Source organism: Camellia sinensis, chromosome 4, assembly GCF_055761805.1.
Source record: "Camellia sinensis isolate YWXY chromosome 4, ASM5576180v1, whole genome shotgun sequence".
Lineage (NCBI taxonomy): Eukaryota > Viridiplantae > Streptophyta > Magnoliopsida > Ericales > Theaceae > Camellia > Camellia sinensis.
Genome location: NC_138964.1, coordinates 33,799,261 through 33,823,843, shown reverse-complemented (window position 1 = coordinate 33,823,843; position 24,583 = coordinate 33,799,261). Strand labels below are relative to the sequence as shown.

Here is a 24,583-nt window from a genome sequence, read left to right as displayed (position 1 = left end):
TATGGAGCACCAAGAAGGTTTTGCAAAGAAAGGTAAAGAACATTTAGCTTGCAAATTACAGAAATCCATATATGGCCTTAAACAAGCTTCCAGGCAATGGTATTTAAGGTTTAATGATACCATTACATCTTTCAGATTTAAGGAAAATGCAGTTGATCAGTGCATATATCTGAAGGTTAGTGGGAGCAAGTTCATTATTTTGGTACTATATGTGGATGACATTTTGTTAGCTAGTAATGACCTTGGCTTATTGCATGAAACCAAGGAATATCTCTCCAAGAACTTTAAAATGGTTGATATGGGTGAGGCAAACTATGTTATTGGCATAGAGATCTTTAGGGATCGATCTTGAGGATTGCTAGGACTATCTCAAAAATGATATATTGATCATGTTTTGGAGAGATTCAATATGCAGTTTTGTTCAGCCGGTGATGCATCCATCATGAAGGGTGATAAATTAAGTGAAAAACATTGTCCAAGGAATGACTTGGAAAGAAAACAAATGAAGGACATTCCATATACATCAGCTGTAGGGAGCTTGATGTATGGCCATACATGTACCAGGCCAAATATTAGTTTTGCAGTTGGAATGTTGGGAAGATTCCAAAGTAATCCTGGAATGGAACATTGGAAACCAGTGAAGAAGGTTATGAGATATCTTCAAGGAACAAAGGACTATATGCTCACCTATAGGAGATCAGAGTAGTTGGAAGTGATCGAATACTTAGGCTTAGATTTTGCTGGTTGCCTTGACAGTAGAAAATTTACATCAGGTTTTGTTTTTCTACTGGCTAGTGGAGCAATTTCACGGAAGAGTGTGAAGCAGTCCACTATTGCTTCATCTACTATGGAGGTTGGGCTTGTGGCATGCTTTGAGGCTACAAATCATGCTTTATGGTTGCGAAATTTCATCTCAGGACTTGGTGTTTTTGACTCAATTGCCAGGCCGCTGAAGACATATTGTGACAATACCGCAGCAGTTTTCTTCTCTAAGAATGGAAAATACTCCAGTGGTTCCAAACACATGGAAGTAAAGTACTTAGTTGTTAGAGAAAGAGTCCAGAAACAACAAGTGTTAATTGAAAACTTAAGCACCTCTCTTATGATTGCTGATCCATTCACAAAGGGATTGCCACCAAAGACATACAAAGAGCATGTTATCAGGATGGGTCTTTTAAGCAACCGTTGATGTGTATGGTTAATCCTGAGTGCTTATTTTTATTTGACACTATTTGCACAATAATAATTTTGTTTCTAATTTTCCTGTTTCTAAAAGTGTGTGTACACATTAAATTGAATATTGATAAACAGGAAATGTCTTAAGAAGACAAATTACAGGGGCCTTTCAGGAAAATAATTATATATCCTGATAATGAACTGGATTGGTGAAGGTTATCGATGGTGTAGTGCATAGAAAGAAATATGACATAAATGTTATATAACTGCTACGACTCACATTGGTGATCTGAAGTAATCACAGTATTATAGTTTCTAATATATCTGAACTCATTGGCTATTTTTAAATTCGTGATCATGTGTCAAAGTTTTTAGTATGGAATCCAATGAGTCAAAAATTTTATAAATTGCATATTTTGAAAAAAAAAGGGGGGGGGGGGAAATTACCCATAGGTCCCATGTGGAACATGTGGACACCATTTAATCCCATAACTTTTTGAGTACACCCAAAAGTCCTTTCCCCTCTCTCTCTGCTTTTTGCTTCCCTCTTTACGTCTCCTCCTCTAACCCTAATCTCAGTCCTAAAGTCAAACAAGAAGGCGATGAAGAACAAGAACAAGAAGACGATAAAGAACAAGAACAAGAAGACGCTCATCCTCAGATTTGTGCTTAGATTGAACAGATTTGTGTATATATCTTTGTCAATTTCTCTCTCTTTCTCTCTCTATTTACAGATTTTTTTTGGGATAGTTGTTGATCTATGGTTGTTGTTGTTGATGATGAAATAGATCTATAATATCATTGAAACAGATCTGTAATGACTCAGATTTGTACAGATATCACACAGATTTGTAATGAGAAAATTTTCGAATTCTGAACAAGTAATTTTCGAGTTTTAGTTACAAGCGGTGAAAACTGTAAAATTTTGCAGTTTCAATTTTTTTTTTTGGTGCTGGAATGAATCATGGTTTAAAACTGCAAAATTTTGCAGTTTTATAACATTTTTTAGAACTGTAAAATTTTACAGTTTCATAACATGTTTTAAACATTCCGACGAGTTTCCGGCGATGTTGAACATTCCGACGAGTCTCCGACGACCGTTTGACGGAAGTCCGACGGTAGTAAAATGTGAACAGTGTCTGTAAATTAAAAAAAAAAAAAGGATTTTTTGGTAACAATTAAAAATGTATTGGATTAATTGGTGCAAGTATTTTGTTTTGGGATTAGCTAGGTTTTGAACTTAGTACATGGGACTTATCGGTAAGTTCCCCAAAAAAAAACTCATAATTGCATCATAATCGGCTTAATGGGCCAAATGGGAGAATGTTGGATTTATTTTCTAGTGTGGCCCAATAGCCTACATATATCTACATGTTTTAATTTATTTGGACTCCACAATTAGATAAAGCCAATATTATATATAAAGCTCATTAATTAGAATTTTAATATAATCACTCTTCTAAGATAAGAAGGAAATCTTGATGGATTAGAAATTCTTCTGATAAGAGTTTATCTAACCCTCTTCTCTCCTCTATATAAGGATGGGTGACTCCCATTTCATATGATAAGTATTTTTCCATCACTCTAAGTTTTATAGTTATCCTAATTAAGAGAGACAAAGAGAAGAAGGTGAGCCAAGAATTAAAGGTTCAACTATTAGGGGTATTTTCTCAACTTCTCTAATTCAATGGCTGACAGAGGTATGTTCGTTTTATTCTTGAGTTGTATTGAATTCAAGATCCTGTAAAGTTTAATTTCGCATTATTATTATGATTACATGTATTATTAAATCTTACAGGTACGATACGAATATATTGATATGGCAAAATTTAGAAAAAGTAAGATATGCCACCATGTGACCAGGAGGTCACGTGCCTCCCTTGGATTATTTTTTTTTATTTTTTTTACATATGTATATAATCAAATTTTAAGCCAAAAAAAAATATTTAGAATAAATGTCAAGGGCATTTTTAAATTTATGAAAACAATAGTGATTGTTTTATTGAAAATGAAGTGACTATAACAAATTATATTTTTATGTATGAAAATTTTGTAAAAAAATCTCAATATAAAGGTAATATCCATCATTATTGATATGCAAATATAATTAATCTCACTATATATATGTAAAAATTACTAGAGTATTAGTTATATTTGCATGTAGAGTTCCCTCTTTATATGTTGTTTTATTATTGGTTGGTGATATCATATGTCAATAATGAAGTGATATCATTATTATATGAAACTTTTATTAAAATTTTGTAAAAATTTGATTTATCTTACCATTATATAATTTATTTTAAGACTTAAATATATGACTTTTTTACATTGTTTATGATACATTAGTTATACGCAATACTTTCTTTTCGATTTTACTCGAAATTAATTGTAAAATGTTATGTGAAATATTTTGTAATAATTTATTTAAGGTTTTGTACGTAATATTAATTCAAAAATTATTATTATCTTCTTATTGTTGGTTATGGGAAAAAAAAATTAAAGTTGTAATCCGTAAGTGCCCTTCTGATTTAGTTTCCTGGCTCCGCCACTGGGTACGGCTGGGGTACGTCAATTTTATTTTATTTTTTGTTAAATTTATAACTAAACATCTAACATACAAATCAAAGTTTCATAACATAACTAAAAGGGGAAATTACAAAAAAAGAAAAAAGAAAAAGAAGAGTAAATCATTCTGATTGTGTCTACTATAGTCTACAACCGTAAGAAGAGGTTATGAGTTAAATAACAAAGTGGGTGATTCTACATTACTTCTTTTTTTTTTTTTTTTTTTTTTTGTGAAGATGATTAAAGAGAAGCTCTAGACTTGAAAGTTGCATGAAATTTTAGTGGCTGTGGGGAAAAATGTAAAAAATAATATATATATATAAAATAAGAGAGAAGTGTTTTTGAAAATGTATAAAATATATGAGAGACATTTCCTTTGAATGGCTCAGATCAATTCTAATATCTATCCATGGCTCAGATCAATTCTTCAGTTGATGATGTTTCCACCCAACACTCTACCGTCTGTTTCCCCACTCTTCTCCCTCAATATCTAACCTCTGTCTCCCCATCTACCCTCTGTCTACCCACATTCCGTCTCTATTTCTTTGCTTACTTGAATTGTTTTGAAAATCTCAGCTTTTGCCTTCATCAGAGCTTACACCGTTGTTCAAATCAGAGCCTTCGTCAGAGCTTTTGAAAATCTCACTCTGACCACTCTCACCGTTGTTCACTCCGGCTTGACATCACTTCAGCTGCTAGGTTAGTTTATTACTTTGGTTCTTATTTTTTTCTTTTGTTATTGCTTTGGTAACTGAAGAAGAAGAAGAATAAAATTGACTCAAGTTGACTGATTTCCTATTTTTTACACCATGCCTTGAGTAAAAATTAAAGAGTAGTCATCAATCTAAAAATAAAAATTAAAGAGTAGTTGGCTCTGTGCTCATGGTGTATAGTTATCAGGTAAGCTGTTTGAGTAGGTGATGGTTGATAGATATATACACACTGAGAGAAAGGAGGAGAGACAAAATTAAAGAGTAGTTGCAAAGGCTACATTCAAGTTGACTCTGTTTTTTATTAGTTGGCTTTGTGCTCATGGTGAGGTAAGATGTTTGAGTGAGGTAAAGAAGGAAAGGAGGATTGGTAGGTGATGGTTGATAGATATATACACACTGAGAGAGAGTAGCTGTTTGAGTGATGGTTGATAAATATATACACACTAAGAAAGAGTAGCTACTTTGTGCTCATGGAGAGACAAAAATTGGTAAAACATAATTATTTGGCTATTATACACAGGAAAAACATATTTGGCTATTAGATATATTTGTATAGTAGCTGTTTCAGTGAGGTTATACACATTTGTATATTTGGCTATTAGAAGGAAAAACATAATAGATAAAATTGGTTTGGTGTTCATTGGTTTGGTGTTAACAAAAAAAAAAAAAAAGGTTATACACATCGTGTTTACTGTCAACTGTCATGGTTGATAAGGTTGGTCTCAAAATTATTTGGCTATTATACACAGGAAAAACATAATAGATCCAAAATTTTCACTAAATCAAGGATGAACAAAAAATTTCACCAAATCTTCAATAATAATACTTTTAATCTTTTTTGATAAAATTTTAAAATAGAGTATGGATAGGAGATGGTTTTCTTTCATAAAAATGGTATGGATATATAGGAGATGGTTTTTAGGATAAGTTTGGAATTTTTTTGAAAAGATTTGAAGATGCGAAGAGAGTACGGATTGGAGTATTCCATATCAGATCAAGCTTTTAATCAAATTTGATGAACAGAGAGAGAGAGAGAGAGAGAGAGAGAGAGAGAGAGAGAGAGAGAGTAAGTTAAGTAATTTACTAATCATAACCATCATGGTTTGGTTGTCCTGACTCCTTATTGTTGTTGTTAGAACTTAAAGCTTGGATTAGGATTGGTTGTCCTGACTCCAGTGGGTAAATTGAAGTGTAAAACATTTGGCTGATTACGTCGCTATTCATAAAATTGGTCTGTCTTAAATTTTTAAAATTTGGTCAAGATTTGGAACAAATAATTGGAAAATTTTGTTTAAATTTGGTCAATTTTGCTGCATTATTGGAAAGAAGTCAAGCACTCTCTCTCATACCCTAACCCAAGGACCTTCACAATTATTTATTTTTTGGTTCTTCTTGGAGGCTTGAGTGCTAGATATAGTAATAGTGGGTAGTTTTGTAGATTAACTTGATATTGAAAATCATGTGTGCACTGCTACTTGCATTGTGCCCTTAGTGAGGCATAGTCAGGTTGCTTCATTGTAGTTATGTGATGATATCTTTTGATGTAATGTGGGCTTCTATTCTCCTTTTCATTTATTTATTCTTTCCAAAATAAAAGCCTAGGCTTAGGCGCCCATAGGATTGTTTGAGAAAAAGGCATTATTCATTTCTATTCAACTTACTAAACCATTTCTATTCATAGCTCAGTTGAAGAACTCTACAAGCTCAATTTTGTTTTTCAAAAATAGATGCAATCAACCATGATTTAGTCACCCTTTTAATGAAAGATCATTTCATTTAATAGGTCACACATGTATACAAGATATAGAGAGAGACATCACTACGATATACCTTTACACAAAATATTATGCTGATTTGTTTGAGAGATATGAATTTTTAGAAATTCTTTTTAGTTTAAAAATTATAATAAAATATTAAATAAAATAAAAACAAATTTCTTAAAAAATAAAAGTATTTGAATAAAAAAAGGTATGAAGAAAATTTAATATGGTATTTTTTTAATCTGAATATAATTCTGGATGAACAATAAATTATCATCTATAACCCTCTTTTTTTAAATAAAAAAAGTTTAATGAACTATCACTTTTTATTAAGAAACAATTAACGTTTCTTTCTAATTTATTTTAGCAAAAGTAACTTTTTAACAATTTGAGCCAAAGATATCTTTATTCTTTATTTTAATTTTTTTTAATTGACAATTGAGATAAAAAAAATTTAAAAATAATTTTAAAAAATCTAACAAAATCCAACATGTTAGTAAGTACTAAAAAAAGTTATGTTTTGTTCTTTTGTTAAAGAAAAAAATTATATTAAAAAATATTATTGTTCAAGTCCTTATATTAAAACAAATTATATTTAGACCAATAATATTATGACACATGTGAATATTGATCTCATTCTAAAGAATTTAAATTTGAAATTTTATTTTATAATTTAATAAATGATGCAAAATTTAAGGAATGAATATTGATCTCATTCAAATTATAATAACATAATTTATTTTAAGAATATAAAAATTAATTTATAAACCAATCATATTGTAACACGTATTGACAAAAAATTAAACAAAATAAAAAAAAAAGAGAGAGAAAAAAGAATTACGACTTTCAACCTTAATGAAATGACAATATTTTGCAATTATAATAGTATATAGATACATAGATAAATCATGGAATAAATCATTATTTAAAACTTATATATTATGAGATAAATCATTATAATTTTAAATTCTTGGTATGCTTTCCATATTTAGTGCCTCTCAAAATTTGTATTTTGAAATGAATTAGTATACTTTCTATTTTTTATTTTATATATTTGATACGCTTTCCATTTGACAATCACAAATCAAGAGATAGTAATTTTTTTTGGGGTTGCGTGAATCTGAGCTATAGAGGATTTTTTTAATTATTTAAAATCAAAAAATTACAAATTTTAGTTTGAAATGTTGGAACTCCCGCAAGACTTGTGGTTAGAAAGCCCCTTTTGCTTATATAATATATAGATATATATATATATATATAGACAGATAGATAGATTTAATAAGAATTTATATTTGTTTTAGATATTTTTATAATATACTAATTATTTTTAAAAAGAAAGTAAGGGTGATTTATTTAGTTGATCTTCCTGCAACAAAAAAAAATAAACTGACACTCAAAAAAAATTATTTAACATTTTATTTGCTGTGTAATATATTTATTTAGTTGTACCATTCAAATGTAATATATTTGTTGTGTGATTCTAATGTACAGATTATAAATATTTTTCATTAAATTTTTTTTTTGAATATCTAGAGTTCCTAATTAAAAGAAAAATTTGAAAGACTTAGCATTTTAACATTTATGTGTAATATGGAAAGAAAATTTATGTTTTTTTGTTTTTGTTTTTGTTTTTGTTTTTTTTTTTTTTTTGTGCACCTTTTTAAGGGAGTATAGTATTCTATGTTGTATTTCAAAAAATTCTGGTGAATGTATATATGTCTGTATTACTTTAGTTGTCTTCATGAAAAAAAAAATGTATTAAACTTACAAGTATTTAACTTAAAGCAAGTATTTAACATAATCTGTTTTGCTTTGAATCAAATTCACCAAGTATTTAACTTAACCCAAAAAAATGTATAGCGACCCTAGTTTTGACCCGTCTCTTGTATTGTTCCGGACTAGGGTTTGTATGGTTTGGATGGTGGTTCATGTCTTGTCTCCCTTATCTTCCCCTTAATGTTGGTTATTGGGTTGCAGTTGTGTGTTTGGAACAGGTTGGTTGCTTGTTTTTCCAAAACTTTGTTACCTAGAAATTTGCCTATTCGCTCGAGTGAGGTTTCTTGCGCTCGAGCAAGCTCTGTGGAAATGTTTCTTCGCTCGAGTGATCACTCTTGCGCTTGAGCTTGCGTCTGCATCTCTGTAAGACCTGAAGGTTGGTGTTCTTCGCTCGAGCGAACTTTCCTTCGCTCGAGCGTGCTTTCCTTCGCTCGAGCGTGCTTCTGCGTTGCAGACCTAAAGCTTTGCATTGTTTGCTCGAGCGACACTTCCTTCACTCGAGCGAGACGACCTTTTTGTGTCTGGTCGCTCGAGCGAGAACTCCTTCGCTTGAGCGAGCCTGTGTATATTAGATTGCAGCAATGATGTTTTACATCACTTTTTGATTCCCTTTCTTTCCTAAAACCCTAATCCGGCTGTCTCTATAGCGATCCCGATTTTCCCTCCTTTAGTTGTTGTATTCCGAACTAGATTCCGTGGATGTCTGTGGTTGTATATATTGTATTTCCATCCTTTAATTCCTTGTATTTGAGTTTTAGGATGTGTTGGGCAGGTTTGTAACAGGTTGGGTGTGTTTTGAAACAAATGGTTGCTGCCCAGAATTTAGTGTCTTCGCTCGAGCGAGACTTTTGTCGCTCGAGCGAGCTCTGTGCTTTAGATCCTTCGCTCGAGCCAGGGTTCCTTTGTTCGAGCGAGAGTTAAGTGGTGTGCCTGGTGGCTCGAGCGAGAAGTCTTGCGCTCGAGCTTGCGTCCGCGTCTGGTTTGGACCTGAAGGTTGTATTTCTTAGCTCGAGCGAGCTTTCCTTCGCTCGAGCGAGCGAGAACTATGTTTTGGGTTTCTTCGTTCGAGCAAGCTTTTCTTCGCTCGAGCGTGCTTCTGGGTTGCAGACCTGAAGCTTCGAATTGTTGGCTCGAGCGAGGCTTTCTGTGCTCGAGCGAGGTTTCCTTGTGTCTGGTTGCTCGAGCGACCACTCCTTCGCTCGAGCGAGCTCGAATATATTAGTTGGTAGCAGCGGGTTACACTTCACTCTTTTCATCTTCTTCTCTGTTCAAACCCTAGCCCCGGCTACTTCTTTCTCTACACACACTCTCTCTCTAGGATTTCACCTACTTCTAGAGTATTTCCACCCAAATCTCTTTGTAAGAAAGTTAGAGGGTGGCGTGGACTTCACTTTAATCTGAAAAACCATAGATTTGGAGCACTTTGAGTTTTCTTCATCAACTCCTTTGGGCTTCTAATTTCGAGGTAGGGATAACCTACTTCTCTCTATGAGTTTTGACCTAAATGTTGGATGTTTTGGTTGTTTGGTAATTTTGGGAAAAATTAGGATTTGATTTGTAAATTATAAAAAAGGGGTTATCCATGTTTGAGTCAAATATGTGTTAGAGACTTGAAATTGGGGTTGTTTATGAATTATCAGTGAAATATGAGCCTTGGGGGCAACCTTGTGAATAAGGGAAAAATGCCCTAATTAAGTTGAATAATTAATTTGAATAATTAATTTGGGGAAATGTGAAATTGAGTGGAGAATCATGAAATTAGGGAATTGTGATAGTAAATGGTGTAGTTGGATAAATTAATTACTCACCTATGAAAATGTTGGTACTTTATCTGTTTGATAAATTTATTATCTATTTAGAGATAACTGCTTTAGGCTATCGGTGGAGGATGGTCTTGATTGTTGTAGACACTGCATGTTGATTAGGGAAAACTGAAACTAATCACATTGAATTTGTCATTGAATATTGATTGATCATTGTAAATGATAAGTGTTTAAATACATTGTATATGTATATTGTGTGGGAAGAGATAGGGGATGTACTCCATGGCTTGGGAAGAGATAGGGGTTGGACTCTCAAACCTGTTTGAGAGGAGATAGGGCATGGACTCCATTGATAACTAAGTTGGCCAGAGTGTCCAGGGTGAAAGTCCCGAAATCTTTATTGCGTTTGCATAACGTAGATAATTGAAGTATGGAAGTGTTTTAATGTGAGTTGTAGTCTCATTTAATTGTTTGGCCAAGTTCTGAGCCATGTTTATGAATCAAAGTTGTATAAGTGTGACAACCCTCGCCACTGATTACTGCTAAACTGTGACTGAACATGATAAGTAACTGGTTAGATTGAAATTCTGAACTGATTGTGTGTGTATGTTGTTTTAGTGCGTTTCTATCTGTTTGCCATTGATCTATCTGTTATGTTTTAAGTTTCGAACTGTAAATTGAAGCCTTTATCGGCGGCCGAATCTGAAATTGATTAGTGTTTTATGCTAATTAGAATTTATGTGATTTTATGGTAGGTTTAATTTAAATTTGATTTGGAACGATTAAATTGGATTAAATAATGTTAAATTGCTTTAGTTTGATTAATTACCAAACTTGCCATTTAGTGGGCCACTTCTACAATCTTGTTTGGGAGCTTAGCTTTGCACCATCTCATTCATTTCACCTAGAGCTAACCGAGTGAGAGAGAGAATTGGGAGAAAGAGTGATTTCAGCTAGAATTGCTTGGAGAATTAGAAGAATTGAAGAGTAGATTGCATAATTGAGCTTCTAGACTTGAAATTGAAGACCTAAGGTAGGAGAATCATCTTCTTGAACTTGAATTCTAGTTGTATCTTGCATGGTCCATGAGCCATTAGTGATCTAAGTCTAGAATTGGTTTTAAATTGTTGAATTGAAGCTTGAATCATGCATGCATGTACACATTGTTGAGTTTTGAGGTTGATTTCATGGAAATCCTCACATGTATGTCAATATTCTAGCTATGGTCCATGAATTCATCATGTTTTTGAGTGAATTGACTCATTCGATCAAGTATTTGAAGCTTTGATTTCAATTGAACACTTGCATGTTACATATACATTGTGTTCATGAAGTTTTGTTTGGATTTGTGTTTAATTGAACTACCTTTGGGTTTTGATTTTACAAATTGATCTTTGAAACATGTCATATTATGAGTTTTAAAGTGTTTTCCAGAAAATGGGCCCAAAAGGTTGAGTTTTGATGTGTTGAATGCTTGGTTTGAGCTTGGGAGGCAAATCTGGAAATTCCAGAATTTGGCTTCCTCGCTCAAGCGAAAGATTCCACGCTCGAGCGACCATTGTTTGTTCAGAGCTCCGCTTGAGCGAAGGAATGATGGCTCGAGCGTAAATTGCAAGCTCTCAGGTTTTTGGTGCACGCAGATGCACGCTCGAGCGAGATAACCTACGCTCGAGCGAGGATCGTGTCTCACGCTCGAGCGAGCGTCGAGCGGGCGTCGAGCGAAAATTTTCAACATCCAGCACTTTTTGCATTTTTACAGACTGCTCGAGCAAGGAAGTCCACGCTCGAGCGACCCCACTGTTTGGACAAGCTCGCTTGAGCGAAGAAAGCCACGCTCGGGCGAGACCCCTGTTTTCTAAAAATTTTGAAAAGTGTTTCAAAGTACATCTTTGCATCCTCATTTCATCATAGGCATTCCTAGGCCTAGTTTAAGACATCTTAATGAGGATATTGAAGTAGAACCACACCGAGTCAAGATAGGGACTAAGTCATTGATTCCAAAGTGTGTAACTTAGTGTGTGTTCATTTTGTAACTGTGTAGGGTTGGCATCCGAGGACGCTCACTAGCCTCTCTGTAGCCCAGTACTCTGTGAGTAACAATGTTGTAAAGATATGTTCAATCATGAATATTTTCTGAATGATCTACTGTACTGCTTTCTGAAATGATATTTCTTACTGAATGAATGTTTGTCCTATTTATGAACTGAATTCATGGCATCCATAGCAATCTACTGTTACTGTACTATTACTGCTACTGTCACAGAGATCTCTGTCGGTTCCCATGTTTGGAACCATTACTGTTTACTGTTATGATGACCATCAACTGACTGTTCGATCTGTTAAGACCTACTGTACTGTTTTGCTATTGAATGTACCACATATAACTGCTAAGGTTTCTAAATGACTGATATGACTGTTTAATGACTGAAAGGACATTCATTCTTAACCTCTTTACACAGTTGTTATTCATTGGGCTTTAGCTCACTGTTTATATTTATATGTAGGTGTTCAGGCACCAGATCAATGCTAGGAGCGTCGGGTTAACTCCCTTTTTGTCAAGCCAACCATTGTGCCTCACCTCGAGGTTCCAAGTCTGACCGAGCTAAGGCTGCTTTAGGGTGTCTTAGTTTCACCCTTCCGTCTCTGTTTTGTAATACTGTTTAAGACTTGTACTGTACTCTGAATGTTTGTACCTATGGTGTATATATGTTTTTCTTATGACTATGAATATATTTGAAAAAGTCTTTTTGCATACAGACTGTCACAGCTCATTGGACATCTTTTATTACTGTTTTGGCTTCCGCCAGCCCTGTACCCTGTATTACTGTCTTTACTGTCAAGCAGGCCTTCGGTAATCATGGGTTATTGGCTGGTTACGGTGCTAAACCCATAGGGGCAGGTTTGGGTTGTGACAATAAGTGAAGGAAAGTGAAATGAAAAATGGATGCACATGTTGAAGTGAAAAGTATTGTAAGTTGGTTTATAAGTGTTGACCATTTGTTGAATGCTAATATTTTAGTTATTGCTCATAATTGGTTTAGTATATCTCTACTGGGCATTGGCTCACCCTATATGGGATATCATTTTCAGGTACAGATGGTATGCCACCTCCAATGACATAGCTTGGGAGGCTTAGAGACTGAAGGACTCTTTTGTTGATTTCTTTTTTTCGATTACATGTAAATCAAGCCAAGGGCTTATTTTATATAAAGAGTTAGGACTCTTCTTTTGTTGTACCCAAGTGTTGACTTGGAAAGTTGTAAGCCTATAGGGCATTTACTTTTGATGTCAACATGTAATACTTTTGTACTTAACACTCTGATGTATGAAACATGATATCTCTTTCTTGTATCATGAATGTATGATTTATGGGTTTATTTTGAGAGCGTTACAGTCTCTCTCTCTTAAACTCACATTCTCTCTAAGATTTCATCTAGATCCGTTGTGTTCTTGACCCTAGTGTCTTTGAGAATAAGGTAGAGGGCTTCAAGAGTTTCATATAATCCAAGAAGTTGTTGGTTTCGTCATCTTTGAAGTTTCACCTTGTTGCTAGGGGTTCTACACTTGAGGTAGGGATTTTCTACGCTCTAATATGGTTTTTAGCTTAGTTATTTGCTATTGTGTATGGATAATGAGATTTGGTTGTGTTTTGGACAAATCTAAGAATTGGAACTCATAAGAAAAGAGGGGTTTTTGATGTATAAGAGATAAATGATGTATGGAGTTGAATATAAGATCTTGATGTACCAGAATAGTTGATTTTGGGTGGTTGAGTCAATAATGAAAAAATGAGGATTTTGCCCTATTTTGATAAAATGATTATTTTGTATAAATAATTGGAATTTACATTGAATATGTTAAATTGGATGGTTATTGATATAGATGGTGATATTGGACATGTATTATTTCACCTATGAAAGTTTTGAATAAACTATTAAAATCCGATATTGAATATATCTTGGAAATAATTGTATTAGGCTATCGGTGGAGGATAGCTATGACTGTTGTATAAATTGTATGAGGATTAGGCAATTTAATGTTAATCTATTGTTGGTGTCATTGAATATGACCATGTTGTAAATACATTATATATGTATGTTTATTGGGAGGAGAAAGGAGATGTACTCCATATATGACCATGTTGTAAATACATTGTATATGTATGTTTATTGGGAGGAGAAAGGGGTTGTACTCCATATATGATTATGTTTATAAATGCATTGCATATGTATATTTGTTTGAGGAGGAGAAAGGCGATGGACTCCATTTGAAGCAAGTTGGCCTGAGTGTCCTGGGTGAAAGACCCGAAATCTCTTATATAAATGGGTGCCAGTTCCTTCAGACGAAATATCCGTAAAATGGCAAAGTTTGAAGTGTTTATGTGTGTTTTGCATATTTGGAAAACCATTGAGTTGTAGTCTCATTTGGTTGTTGAAGGATAACGAATTTAACTCATGAATTAAGTAGTGTTTATGAACTGGAAATTAGTAGATGGAACATGGAATAAGATTGGTCTCAGTGGCATATGGATTTGCAGGTCTTGCGGATACTTCCATATCGATATTGTTTATATACGTGGTATTTATACCTTTGTTAAATTTCATAAATTGTGTTAGATTATTTCTACTGAGCTGTTAGCTCACCCTATACGGGAATATCATTTTCCAGGTGCAAGTGAGGTGTTATCTCTAAGGCAATAGCATGGATGGACTCTCGTGAAGCAAGAGTTTCTTATTTATACCTTATGTGTGTATGTTTGTTATTTGTAAAGCCAAGGACTTAAGATGTAATGAGTGAGACTCAATTTGTGTAACCAAGCAATGACTTGGAAAGATGTACGCCTATATGGCTTTAACTAGTTGTTAAACAGTGAACTCTGATGTATGAAAGTATGTCATTTTCTCATATTTATTCCGCATATGAGTTATCTTTATTGTATCATTTTGGGGGCGTTACAAAATGTATTTAACATTTTGTTATAAAAAAAATAAAAAATTGTACCTGTAACGCCCCCAAAATAAACCCATAATTCATACATTCATGATACGAGAAAATGACAATATATTCCATACATCAGAGTGTTAAACATAATGGTATTACATGTTGACAACAAAAGTAAATGCCCCACGGGCTTACAACTTTCCAAGCCAACACTTGGTTACAAAAAGAAAAGTACTAACTCAAAACACATTAAGCCATTGGCTTGAATTTACATGTAATACACAAAAGATAACAACAAAAGTTCTTCAGCCTCTAAGCCTCCCAAGCTACGTCCTTGGAGGTGGCATATCACCTGAACCTGAAAATGATGTCCCATATAGGGTGAGCCACAGCCCAGTAGAGATATACTAAACCATGTATGAGAAATACTAAAACATTAGCATTTGATAAATGGTTCACACTTATAAACCAACTTATATCACAATACAGTTCCATGACAATTATGTCCATGTTTCATTCCACGTTCCTTTACTTAACCAATTCGATTCATAAACATGGCTCAGAACCTGGCCAATCAATTACATGAGACTACATCTCATAATAAAACATTTCCATACTTCACAATTCATATGAGATTACAACTCATATTAAAACACTTCCATACTTCAACTGATACACATATTTGCTGTATCAATGGAGTCCATCCCCTATCTCCTCCCAAACAGGTTTGAGAGTCCATCCCCCATCGCCTCTCAAACCATGGAGTACATCTCCTATCTCCTCCCAAACAATATGCATATACAGTGTATTAAATACTTGTCATATGCAATGATCAATCAATACACATATTTGATGTATTATTCTGACCGTCATGTTCAATGACATAACACGTTCAATTAGTTTCAGTTTTCTCTAATCAACATACAGTGTCTACAACAATCAAGACTATCCTCCACTGATAGCCCAAAGCAGTTATTTCTAAACAGATAATAAATGCATCAAACAGATATAATCTCAACATTTTCATAAGTGAGTAATAAATTAATCCAACTACACCATTCCATCCCATAATTCCTCAATTTCATGGATTTCAACTCAATTTCATATTCCTACATTTTTCCTAAATTAATTATACAAATTAATTTGTTACAACATAATTAGGGCATTTTCCCTTTTTCTCAAATAATGATCCTAAAACCAAATTCCACCAATTTTACTCTCAAACCCACATTCCCAAGGCTTGAAATACACATGGAGCTTTAAAACACAAAACCCTTCTTTTATAAATTACAAGCCAAACCCTAACTTTTCCAAAATTACCAAACAACGCCATCTAATCAAAATGACCAAAATTTATGTTAAAACTCATAGAATAGAGTAGGTTATCCCTACCTCGGAATGAAGAGACCAAATTGAGAAGATGATGAAAACTCAAAGTGCTCCAAATCCACAAGTTTTCAAATTAAAGTGAAGCTCACGCCACCCTCTATCTTTCTTACAAAGAGATTAGGGTAGAAACACCCTAGAAATAGATGAAACCCTAGAGAGAAGGTATATAGAAAGAGAAAGAGTAGCTGGTCTAGGGTTTGAATGAAAGAAGGTGACGAAAAAGAGAAGTGTAACCCGTAGCTGCCAACTGATATATTCGAGGCTCGCTCGAGCAAAGGAGTGGTCGCTTGAGCAACCAGACACAAGGAAACCTCGCTCGAGCGCACAAAGCCTCGCTCGAGCCAACAATTCGAAGCTTCAGGTCTGCAGCCCAGAAGCACGCTTGAGCGAAGAAAAGCTCGCTCGAGCGAAGAAACCCAAAACATACAGTTCGCTCGCTCAAGTGAAAGAAAGCTCGCTCGAGCCAAGAATCACAACCTTCAAGTCAAAAAGAGACGCAGACGCAAGCTCGAGTGCAAGACTTCTCGCTCGAGCCACCAGACACAACACCCAACTCTCGCTCAAGCGAAGGAACCCTGGCTCGAGCAAAGGAACAAAAACAAAGAGCTCGCTCGAGCGACAAAAGTCTCGCTCGAGCGAAGACACAAAAATCTGGGTAGCAACCATTTGCTCCCAATCACAACCAACCTGTTACAAACCTGCCCAACACAACCTAAAACTCAAATAAATAGAATTGAAGGATGGAAACAAGATACAAACAACAACCACCACAACGGAACCTAAGTCCGGAATACTGTACAACAAAAGGGGAAAACCCAGGATTGCTATAGTACCATTCAAATGTAGTATATTTGTTGGCCCCGTTTGGTAGAGTTGTGGAAAAGTGATTATAGATTATAACTTAACATATTATGGCTTATAGTTGTGAACATAAGCTATTAACCTGTTTGGTGCAGCTATGATTTAATCAGCAGGGTAGTGTTTGGTTAATAAGCTGTAAAATAGTTTTTTGCTATATAATTGTCCTTTCTACCCTTATATGATATAAAAATGATTATTTTGTCATTTTTTTCAGTTTTAATTTTCATTAATTAAAGTTAATATAATTAGTATTAATTAGTATCAATTAATATAAAAATTGATACATTTGCTAAAAATTAATGGAAGTATTATTGTCACAATTATTTTTCATTATAAATTAATTAGTATTAATTAATTTCTTAATTAGTATCAATTAATACTAAAATTATTAATTAGTATCAATTAATGGCTTAATTAGTCTCAATTAATACTAAAATTATTAATTAGTATAAGTTAATATTAATATTTAATTTTTATTAGTATCAATTAATATTAATAATCAACATTTGTTATTAATTGGTATCAATTAATAATTAATTCATTACAAAAGCATACAATATTAATTTATTAATAATTAATACCAATTAATATTGATTTTTTTTCTTTTTCTTCAGAAATATACAATTTTTTTATTTTTTAATTAATATAAAAATATACAATATGAATTTATTAATAATTAATACCAATTAATTTTTCAATTAATATTGATTTTTTTCTTTTTCTTCAGAAATATACAATTTTTATTTTTCAATTAATATTAATATTTGAGTATTGACAAGGGCATTTAAGTAATATTAGCCCCCCACACCAGCTGCGCGCTTAAGTAAAAAATTTAAGCACCCTCTGACTAGCTTTTGAGATAAGTTGAGAAATAGCTTGATTTAAGTTATAAGTTGGTTAACTTAAGTTGCACCAAACACAATATTTTAGCTTAAATTAAGCTAAAAGCTTAAATAAGCAGCTTATAAGCTCTACCAAACAGGCCTGTTGTGTGATTCTAAAAACAAAGGGACTGCTTTTTTCATTTTTTTTTTTTTTTTGAATATCTAGAGTTCCTAATTAAAAGAAAAATTTGAAAGACTTGGCATTTTAACATTTATGTGTAATATGGCAAGAGAGTTTATTTATTTATTTATTTTTGTACAGATGATAAATATTTTTATAAATATTTTAGTGCTCTGTGTTGTATAGATTATAAATATTTATCATAATTTTTTTTTTTTTGAATATCTAGAGTTCCTAATTAAAAGAAAATTTTGAAAGACTTGCACTTTAACATTTATGTGTAATATGGCAAGAGAGTCTATATATATATATATATATATATTTTGTACCTTTTTAAGGGAGCATAGTATTCTACGTTGTATTTCAAAAAATTCTGGTCAATGTATATATGTGTGTATTATTTTAGTTGTCGTCATGGGAAAAAAAATGTATTAAACTTACAAGTATTTAACTTAACGCAAGTATTTAACATAATCTGTTTTGTTTTGAATCAAATTCACCAAGTATTTAACTTAACCCACAAAAATGTATTTAACATTTTATTATAAAAAATAAAAAAAATTTGTACCATTCAAATGTAATATATTTGTTGTGTGATTCTAAAAAGAAATGTACTATTTTTTTTGTTTTTTTTTTTTTTTGAATATCTAGAGTTCCTAATTTAAATTTAAATTTTGAAAGACTTGGCATTTTAACATTTATGCGTAATATGGCAAGAGAGTTTATGGTTTTTTTTTTTTTTTGGCACCTTTTAAAAGGAGTATAGTATTCTATATTCTATTTTAAAAAATTCTGGTCAATGTATATATGTGTGTATTACTTTAGTTGTCTTCATGAAAAAAAAATGTATTAAACTTACAAGTATTTAACTTAACGCAAGTATTTAACATAATCCGTTTTGCTTTGAACCAAATTCACTAAGTATTTAACTTAACCCACAAAAATGTATTTAACATTATGTTATAAAAAATATAAAAAAAAAATTGTACCATTCAAATGTAGTATATTTGTTGTGTGATTTTAAAAAGAAATGGATTGTTTTTTTCATTTATTTTTTTTTTTTGAATATCTAGAGTTCCTAATTTAAATTTAAATTTTGAAAGACTTGGCATTTAACATTTATGTGTAATATAGCAAGAGAGTTTATGTTTTTTTTTTTTGGGTACCTTTTTAATGGAGTATAGTATTCCATGTTGTATTTCAAAAAATTTTGGTCAATGTATATATATATGTGTATTACTTTAGTTGTCTTCATGAAAAAAAAAATGTATTAAACTTATAAGTATTTAACTTAACACAAGTATTTAACATAATCCGTTTTGCTTTGAATCAAATTCACCAAGTATTTAGCTTAACCCAAAAAAATGTATTTAACATTTTTTTATAAAAAAAAATTTTAAAAAAATTGTACCATTCTAAACAGAGAAGGCACGTGTCTCTGGTATCTGTTGAATTTTTTTTTTTGGCATAAATTTGTGATTATGATTATAACGGGTTTTGATTTTGGTTTTAATTTCATCTATATAAAATTGAAGTCAATTAGAAAAGAGAAGAGGTCAAATTTGGATAATTGTTGTACTCCGATTTTAATTTTATCATTTTAATGTGATTGTTAAAATACATATATTCTAAACATTGGGTTGGCCTTTTTCTTTTTCTTAGAAGTTTATATTTTTATTTATTTCTTCTCCTCTTGATTGTAACTCGTTAAGTATTTTCTATTTATGGCAGTTATTTATTTAAATAAAATTTTGAATTTTATTATTCGATTTGGTAACAACAGATTTGGAAATAACATTTCATTGCTAATGAAATCCATGTTAACTTTTATTATTGCTAATTTTTTTGTTTCTTTGTGTCTAAAATTATATAACCAAACATTTTTAGGTTGAAGTACAACAGTTATGGACAATAACACTATTTTTGGTCAAGTTTGTTTTTTTTTTTTTCTTTTTTCTCTTCATATAAATTTAAGTACCGCTCTTATAAATTTAAGTACAACAGTTATGGACAATATCACTTTTCTAATTATTTTTTTTCCTCATACTTTATAGGTGGATGGGGACTTACACCGAACTATAATATCACCTCCCTTTACTAATTTTCTTATTTATGTGAATAAAGTTTTATTTATCACTCTGAAGTTTTTGGATGTATAGGTTCAATTTCTTCAAGAAAGAAATGTTAATGTTGTTATCCGCGATGAGCGTGAACTTAATACTATTCACATTCATGAGGTAAGCCTAAAAGTCACTTGAATATTGGACATGTATTTTCTTATCATTTTAAAAATAATTTATAAATATATTCTACTTATTTTTTATAGGCAAAGGCAAAGGAAAAAAACAAAGCAATATCAAAAGAAACAAAAAAAAGCTCTTCCTTATGGAAAAGGAAAGGAAAATGCACATCCCATGGTATGGTTTCTCAACAATTTTTAAAAGTTTTTTTTTCGAATATTATATAGATTTTTTTAGGAATTGCATAGTGTCATATACTCTTTTTTATGTACATTTTTCAAAAGTTTCTTTTTCAAAAATTTATTCAATTCTTTTTATTGAATGTGAAATGTTTTTCTAAAGTATGTTAAAGTAAGCATTTGTACAACATGCTAATGCATTTGTATGAATATTAATTTGAATTTTTAATATGTTTGTCTATTTGTATGGACACATGTTGCATCTACAACATAGCATAATAAAAATATAATAAAAGAAAATAAAAAAGGAAAATAAGAAGAAAGAACAAATATGTGATGAAATGGAAACTACATAATATAATTTTTTTTAATTTTTATTTTTCTTATAAGAAGTTCTTAAGGAAAGAAGAAAAAGACAAAAATGCATTTTAAATAACAGAAACAACAAGAAGAGTGAAAAGGAAAGTACAAAACATTGCACACTAATATTCACATTTTACGTACCCAATGATCTAATATTTACCTTTTCAACGTTCATTTTGTAAAGAGATTGGCAGTGTCTTTAAACCAATAAGTGCATGCATAGTAAGTTTGCAGTTTTGTGTGCTTAATGTATTTTCATCAATACATGCATTGGTTCTTATATGACTAACAACTTAACTGAGTGAAGAGGAACAATTAGTTAAAAGGAAGAAAAAATATATGATGAAAGGGAAGCAAGTTAGTTAATCTTCACATTTTATGCATCTTCTTATATAATATTCTCATTTTAGGCACACAATGATAATGTGTTATCAAAAGCTGCATTGGCCCAACGTGCACGGCGAGAATGTGAAAAAAATCAAAAGCCATGTTCTGCATACCAATTGGGACAACGCCTGTGACGAGAACGAGAAAGAGAAAGATCGAAGGAATGTATTAACCCAAGACAACCTTCTTTAACACCAAATTGGTGAAAGAAAAAGAATTTTTTACCCAAGATAATCTTGAATTTTTTACTCTTACTATTACCACTTTATTATATAGATTTTAGTTTGTTCACAATCTATTTCTGTAGGCTTCCTCCTACAACTCCATCTAGAAATGTTGGTGTGGTCATCCGTGATGAGCACGACCTTAATGTTATCCGTGTTCGTGCGGTAAGTACAAAATCAAGTCAAACATTGTATGTATTTTATTTATATAAGATTATATAAGATTTTTTTAATCTTTTGAATATTTTATTTATATTTGTTAGGCAAAAGAAAAAGAAAGATCAACCCAATGTCTAAAGAAAAAGAAAAGATGGCTCATTTCGACAAGAGAATGACAAATGCATGTCAAGTGGTATATATTCTTTTTTTAAAATATGATGCAAAACTAATCAAAATTTTGAATAGTTAAAAGATATGAGTGTATAAAATGAATTTATTGTTTTATGTTGTTTTTGTAGAATGATTGTAATATGTTTTCTTGTAACTTACTATTATTTGTATGTGTTTTTATTTTACATGCGCATTTATAATGTATCATCCATAAGTTGCTACTTATATAAAAAGAATAGGAAAAAAGAAACGAAGGAATAAAGAAAAAATATATAAAGAAAGGAGAAACTAAATAAGATAGGTTTTTAATTCTTATTTAATATATAAAATAGAAAACAAAGAAAGGGAAAGGGAAAGGAAAAGGGAAGAAATAAGAAGATAGAAAGGGAAGAAATATGAAAGAAAGAAATAAAGATAACACTATTAAAGGTATAAAACAAATAAAATAGAAAACAAAATTAAGAGAAAGGGAAGAAATAAGAAGATAGTTTCATTTTAAGCACAAAATATTCACATAATTTGCTTCAATGATAAAATATTTTCATTTTAGGCACAAAATGATAATGTAATATCAAAAGCTGCATTGGCCCAACGAGCACAGCGAGAGCGTGAAAAAATTGAAAAGTCATACTTTGAATTTCAATGCTTGCAAGGAGAACAAGAGGGATTAGAAGAATGTGTTCAACTAAGACAACGTTCTTTAACACCAATTCGTTGTGATCGCACTCGCGTGGAGTGGGAAACAATAACTGAAGATTCTCATTCGGCACAAAAACGAACAATGGTTACCCATCATTCTACATGTTCGTTTTCTATGCCAAGCACATCTTTAGCTCCACCAAGGAATAGGTAAACTACTGCGTCTAATTTTGAAATACATACTTTTACTCATACCATTTTGTTTTACCGAATTTTATTTATACACAAATATTCGTAGGTCTACTCCTATAAATCGATTTCTTCAACAAGATCTATGTACTGATGATGAATTAGAAGATCTGCCTACGAGTATATCAATTGACACTCGGGTACATAAAGATTCTTGCCGCCATTATCTTGGCAAGATGGATGTATTATGTCATTATTGTTCAGCCTTACATTGGATGGATGAAAAATTGACAAAATCATCTATAAAGCGTCCATTATTCGGAACTTGCTGTTTGGAAGGAAAGATTTGGCTACCTTTACTTATTACACCCCCTCTACCACTTCAGACATTGTATGATGGGAATAATGATCAATCAAAATCCTTTCGAAGTTATACTCGAGTGTACAATGCCACCAATGCTTTTACAAATCTTGGTGCTACATTGGATCGTAGAGTACTCAATGGAAGAGGCCCTACATCATTCACAATTCATGGGGAATTGCGACATCGAACAGGATCACTACAACCACAACCAGGGCAGGATGCGAGTTATGCTCAGCTATATATCTATGACCCTTATTCAGCTTTAGAAATTCGTAATCGTAGAAATCCTAACTTGAGAAGGGATGTTCTCAAAACTATTCAGGATAGTTTGTTGCAAGTCAATGCATTTGTAGATAAATATCGCTAGGCTCATGCTATTTTACATCAATTAGACTCGGCAGGACACAATCTACCTGCTCATCTTCATTACAATTCAACAACTGATCGACGTCGGTATAACCTACCAACTACAAATGAGATTGCAATTGTAATACCAGGTGATGGAACAGAGGTAAATGGAATGAGAGATATTATCTTACATTTTCGAGGAAATAATGAGTTGCTGCAAATTAATGAATGTCACCCAACATACTTGCCATTACATTATGTTCTATTATTTCCATATGGTGAGCTTGGATGGGAACCTGAGTTGAAATTGTGGAATGTTCAGTATGATCAACCTTCAACTGATTGACTTACTCAAATGAATTTTCATAGTTATCGTTTGTTTGAACAACCCACAGAGTATTCAACAATTTTAAGAGGTGTGAAACTATTTCAAGAGTTTTTGGTAGATGCTTGGGCTGTAACTGAGCAAAATCGATTGACATACTACAAGCTTGATCAAGGGAAACTTCGGGCTGAGCTTTACTAAGAGTTGTCAGATATGGATCCAAATTATGTGCGACCTGGACAAATTGGTCAAAGGTTTCTTTTGCCATCTTCATTTACTGGTAGTCCTAGACATATGTTTGAAATCTTTCAAGATTCAATGGCTATCACACGATAAAACCAACACCCAGATATTTTTCTTACCATGACTGCAAATCCCAATTGGCCAGAAATTACTTCAGCATTATTACCATATCAAAAACCTATTGATCGTCTTGATTTAATTGCCCATGTTTTTGAGTTGAAGAGAAAATGTTTGATGAAGGAGATAGAAACAAATAAAGTGTTTGGAAATAAAGTTGCACATGTTTTTACAATTGAATTTCAAAAACGAGGCCTCCTTCATATGCATACACTTTTATTTCTCAAGGGTCCAGACAAAATTCGGACATGTGCTCAAGTAGAGAAATTGGTTAGTGCAGAATTTCCAGACCCAAAAGATGATCCTATGCTTTTTGAAACTATCAAATGTTGTATGGTACATGGACCATGTGGTGCTTGAAATCCGCAAGCACCATGTATGGAAAATGGTAGATGCACTAAGAGATACCCTCGAGCTTTCACAGAAACAACAACTATGGATCAAGATGGATACCCTATCTATCGTCGTCGCAATAATGGTCAAGTACATACTGTGAGGGGGCAAGAAGTTGATAACAGGGATGCCATACCATACAATGCATATCTTTCAAAACTTTTCAACTGTCATATAAATGTGGAAGTTTGTGCCGAAATGAGATGTGTCAAGTATATACATAAGTACATTTATAAGGGATATGATTGTACAACGATGGTGTTAGGAATGATAAATGAGATTCAACAATATCT

General features: G+C 32.3%; 1 protein-coding gene across 1 annotated transcript; it reads left to right on the top strand.

Annotated features, from left to right (window-relative positions):
* Nucleotides 1-502: 502 nt before the first annotated feature.
* Nucleotides 503-21,677, top strand: LOC145823674 (secreted RxLR effector protein 161-like). Its single transcript, XM_082923178.1, has 4 exons — nt 503-702; nt 796-1,035; nt 21,426-21,507; nt 21,606-21,677. Exons 1-4 carry the CDS (start codon nt 503-505, stop codon nt 21,675-21,677), a joined length of 594 nt encoding a protein of 197 aa, XP_082779304.1.
* The last annotated feature ends 2,906 nt before the right edge of the window (nt 21,678-24,583 follow it).

Bases quoted from the DNA above. Each gene is read 5' to 3' on its own strand.
- LOC145823674 (XM_082923178.1), top strand. From the start codon at position 503: ATGAAGGACATTCCATATACATCAGCTGTAGGGAGCTTGATGTATGGC. The intron at 703-795 runs GTAGTTGGAAGT...TCTACTGGCTAG, and splicing joins CTCACCTATAGGAGATCAGA to TGGAGCAATTTCACGGAAGA. The intron at 21,508-21,605 runs GTAAGTACAAAA...TATATTTGTTAG, and splicing joins ATGTTATCCGTGTTCGTGCG to GCAAAAGAAAAAGAAAGATC.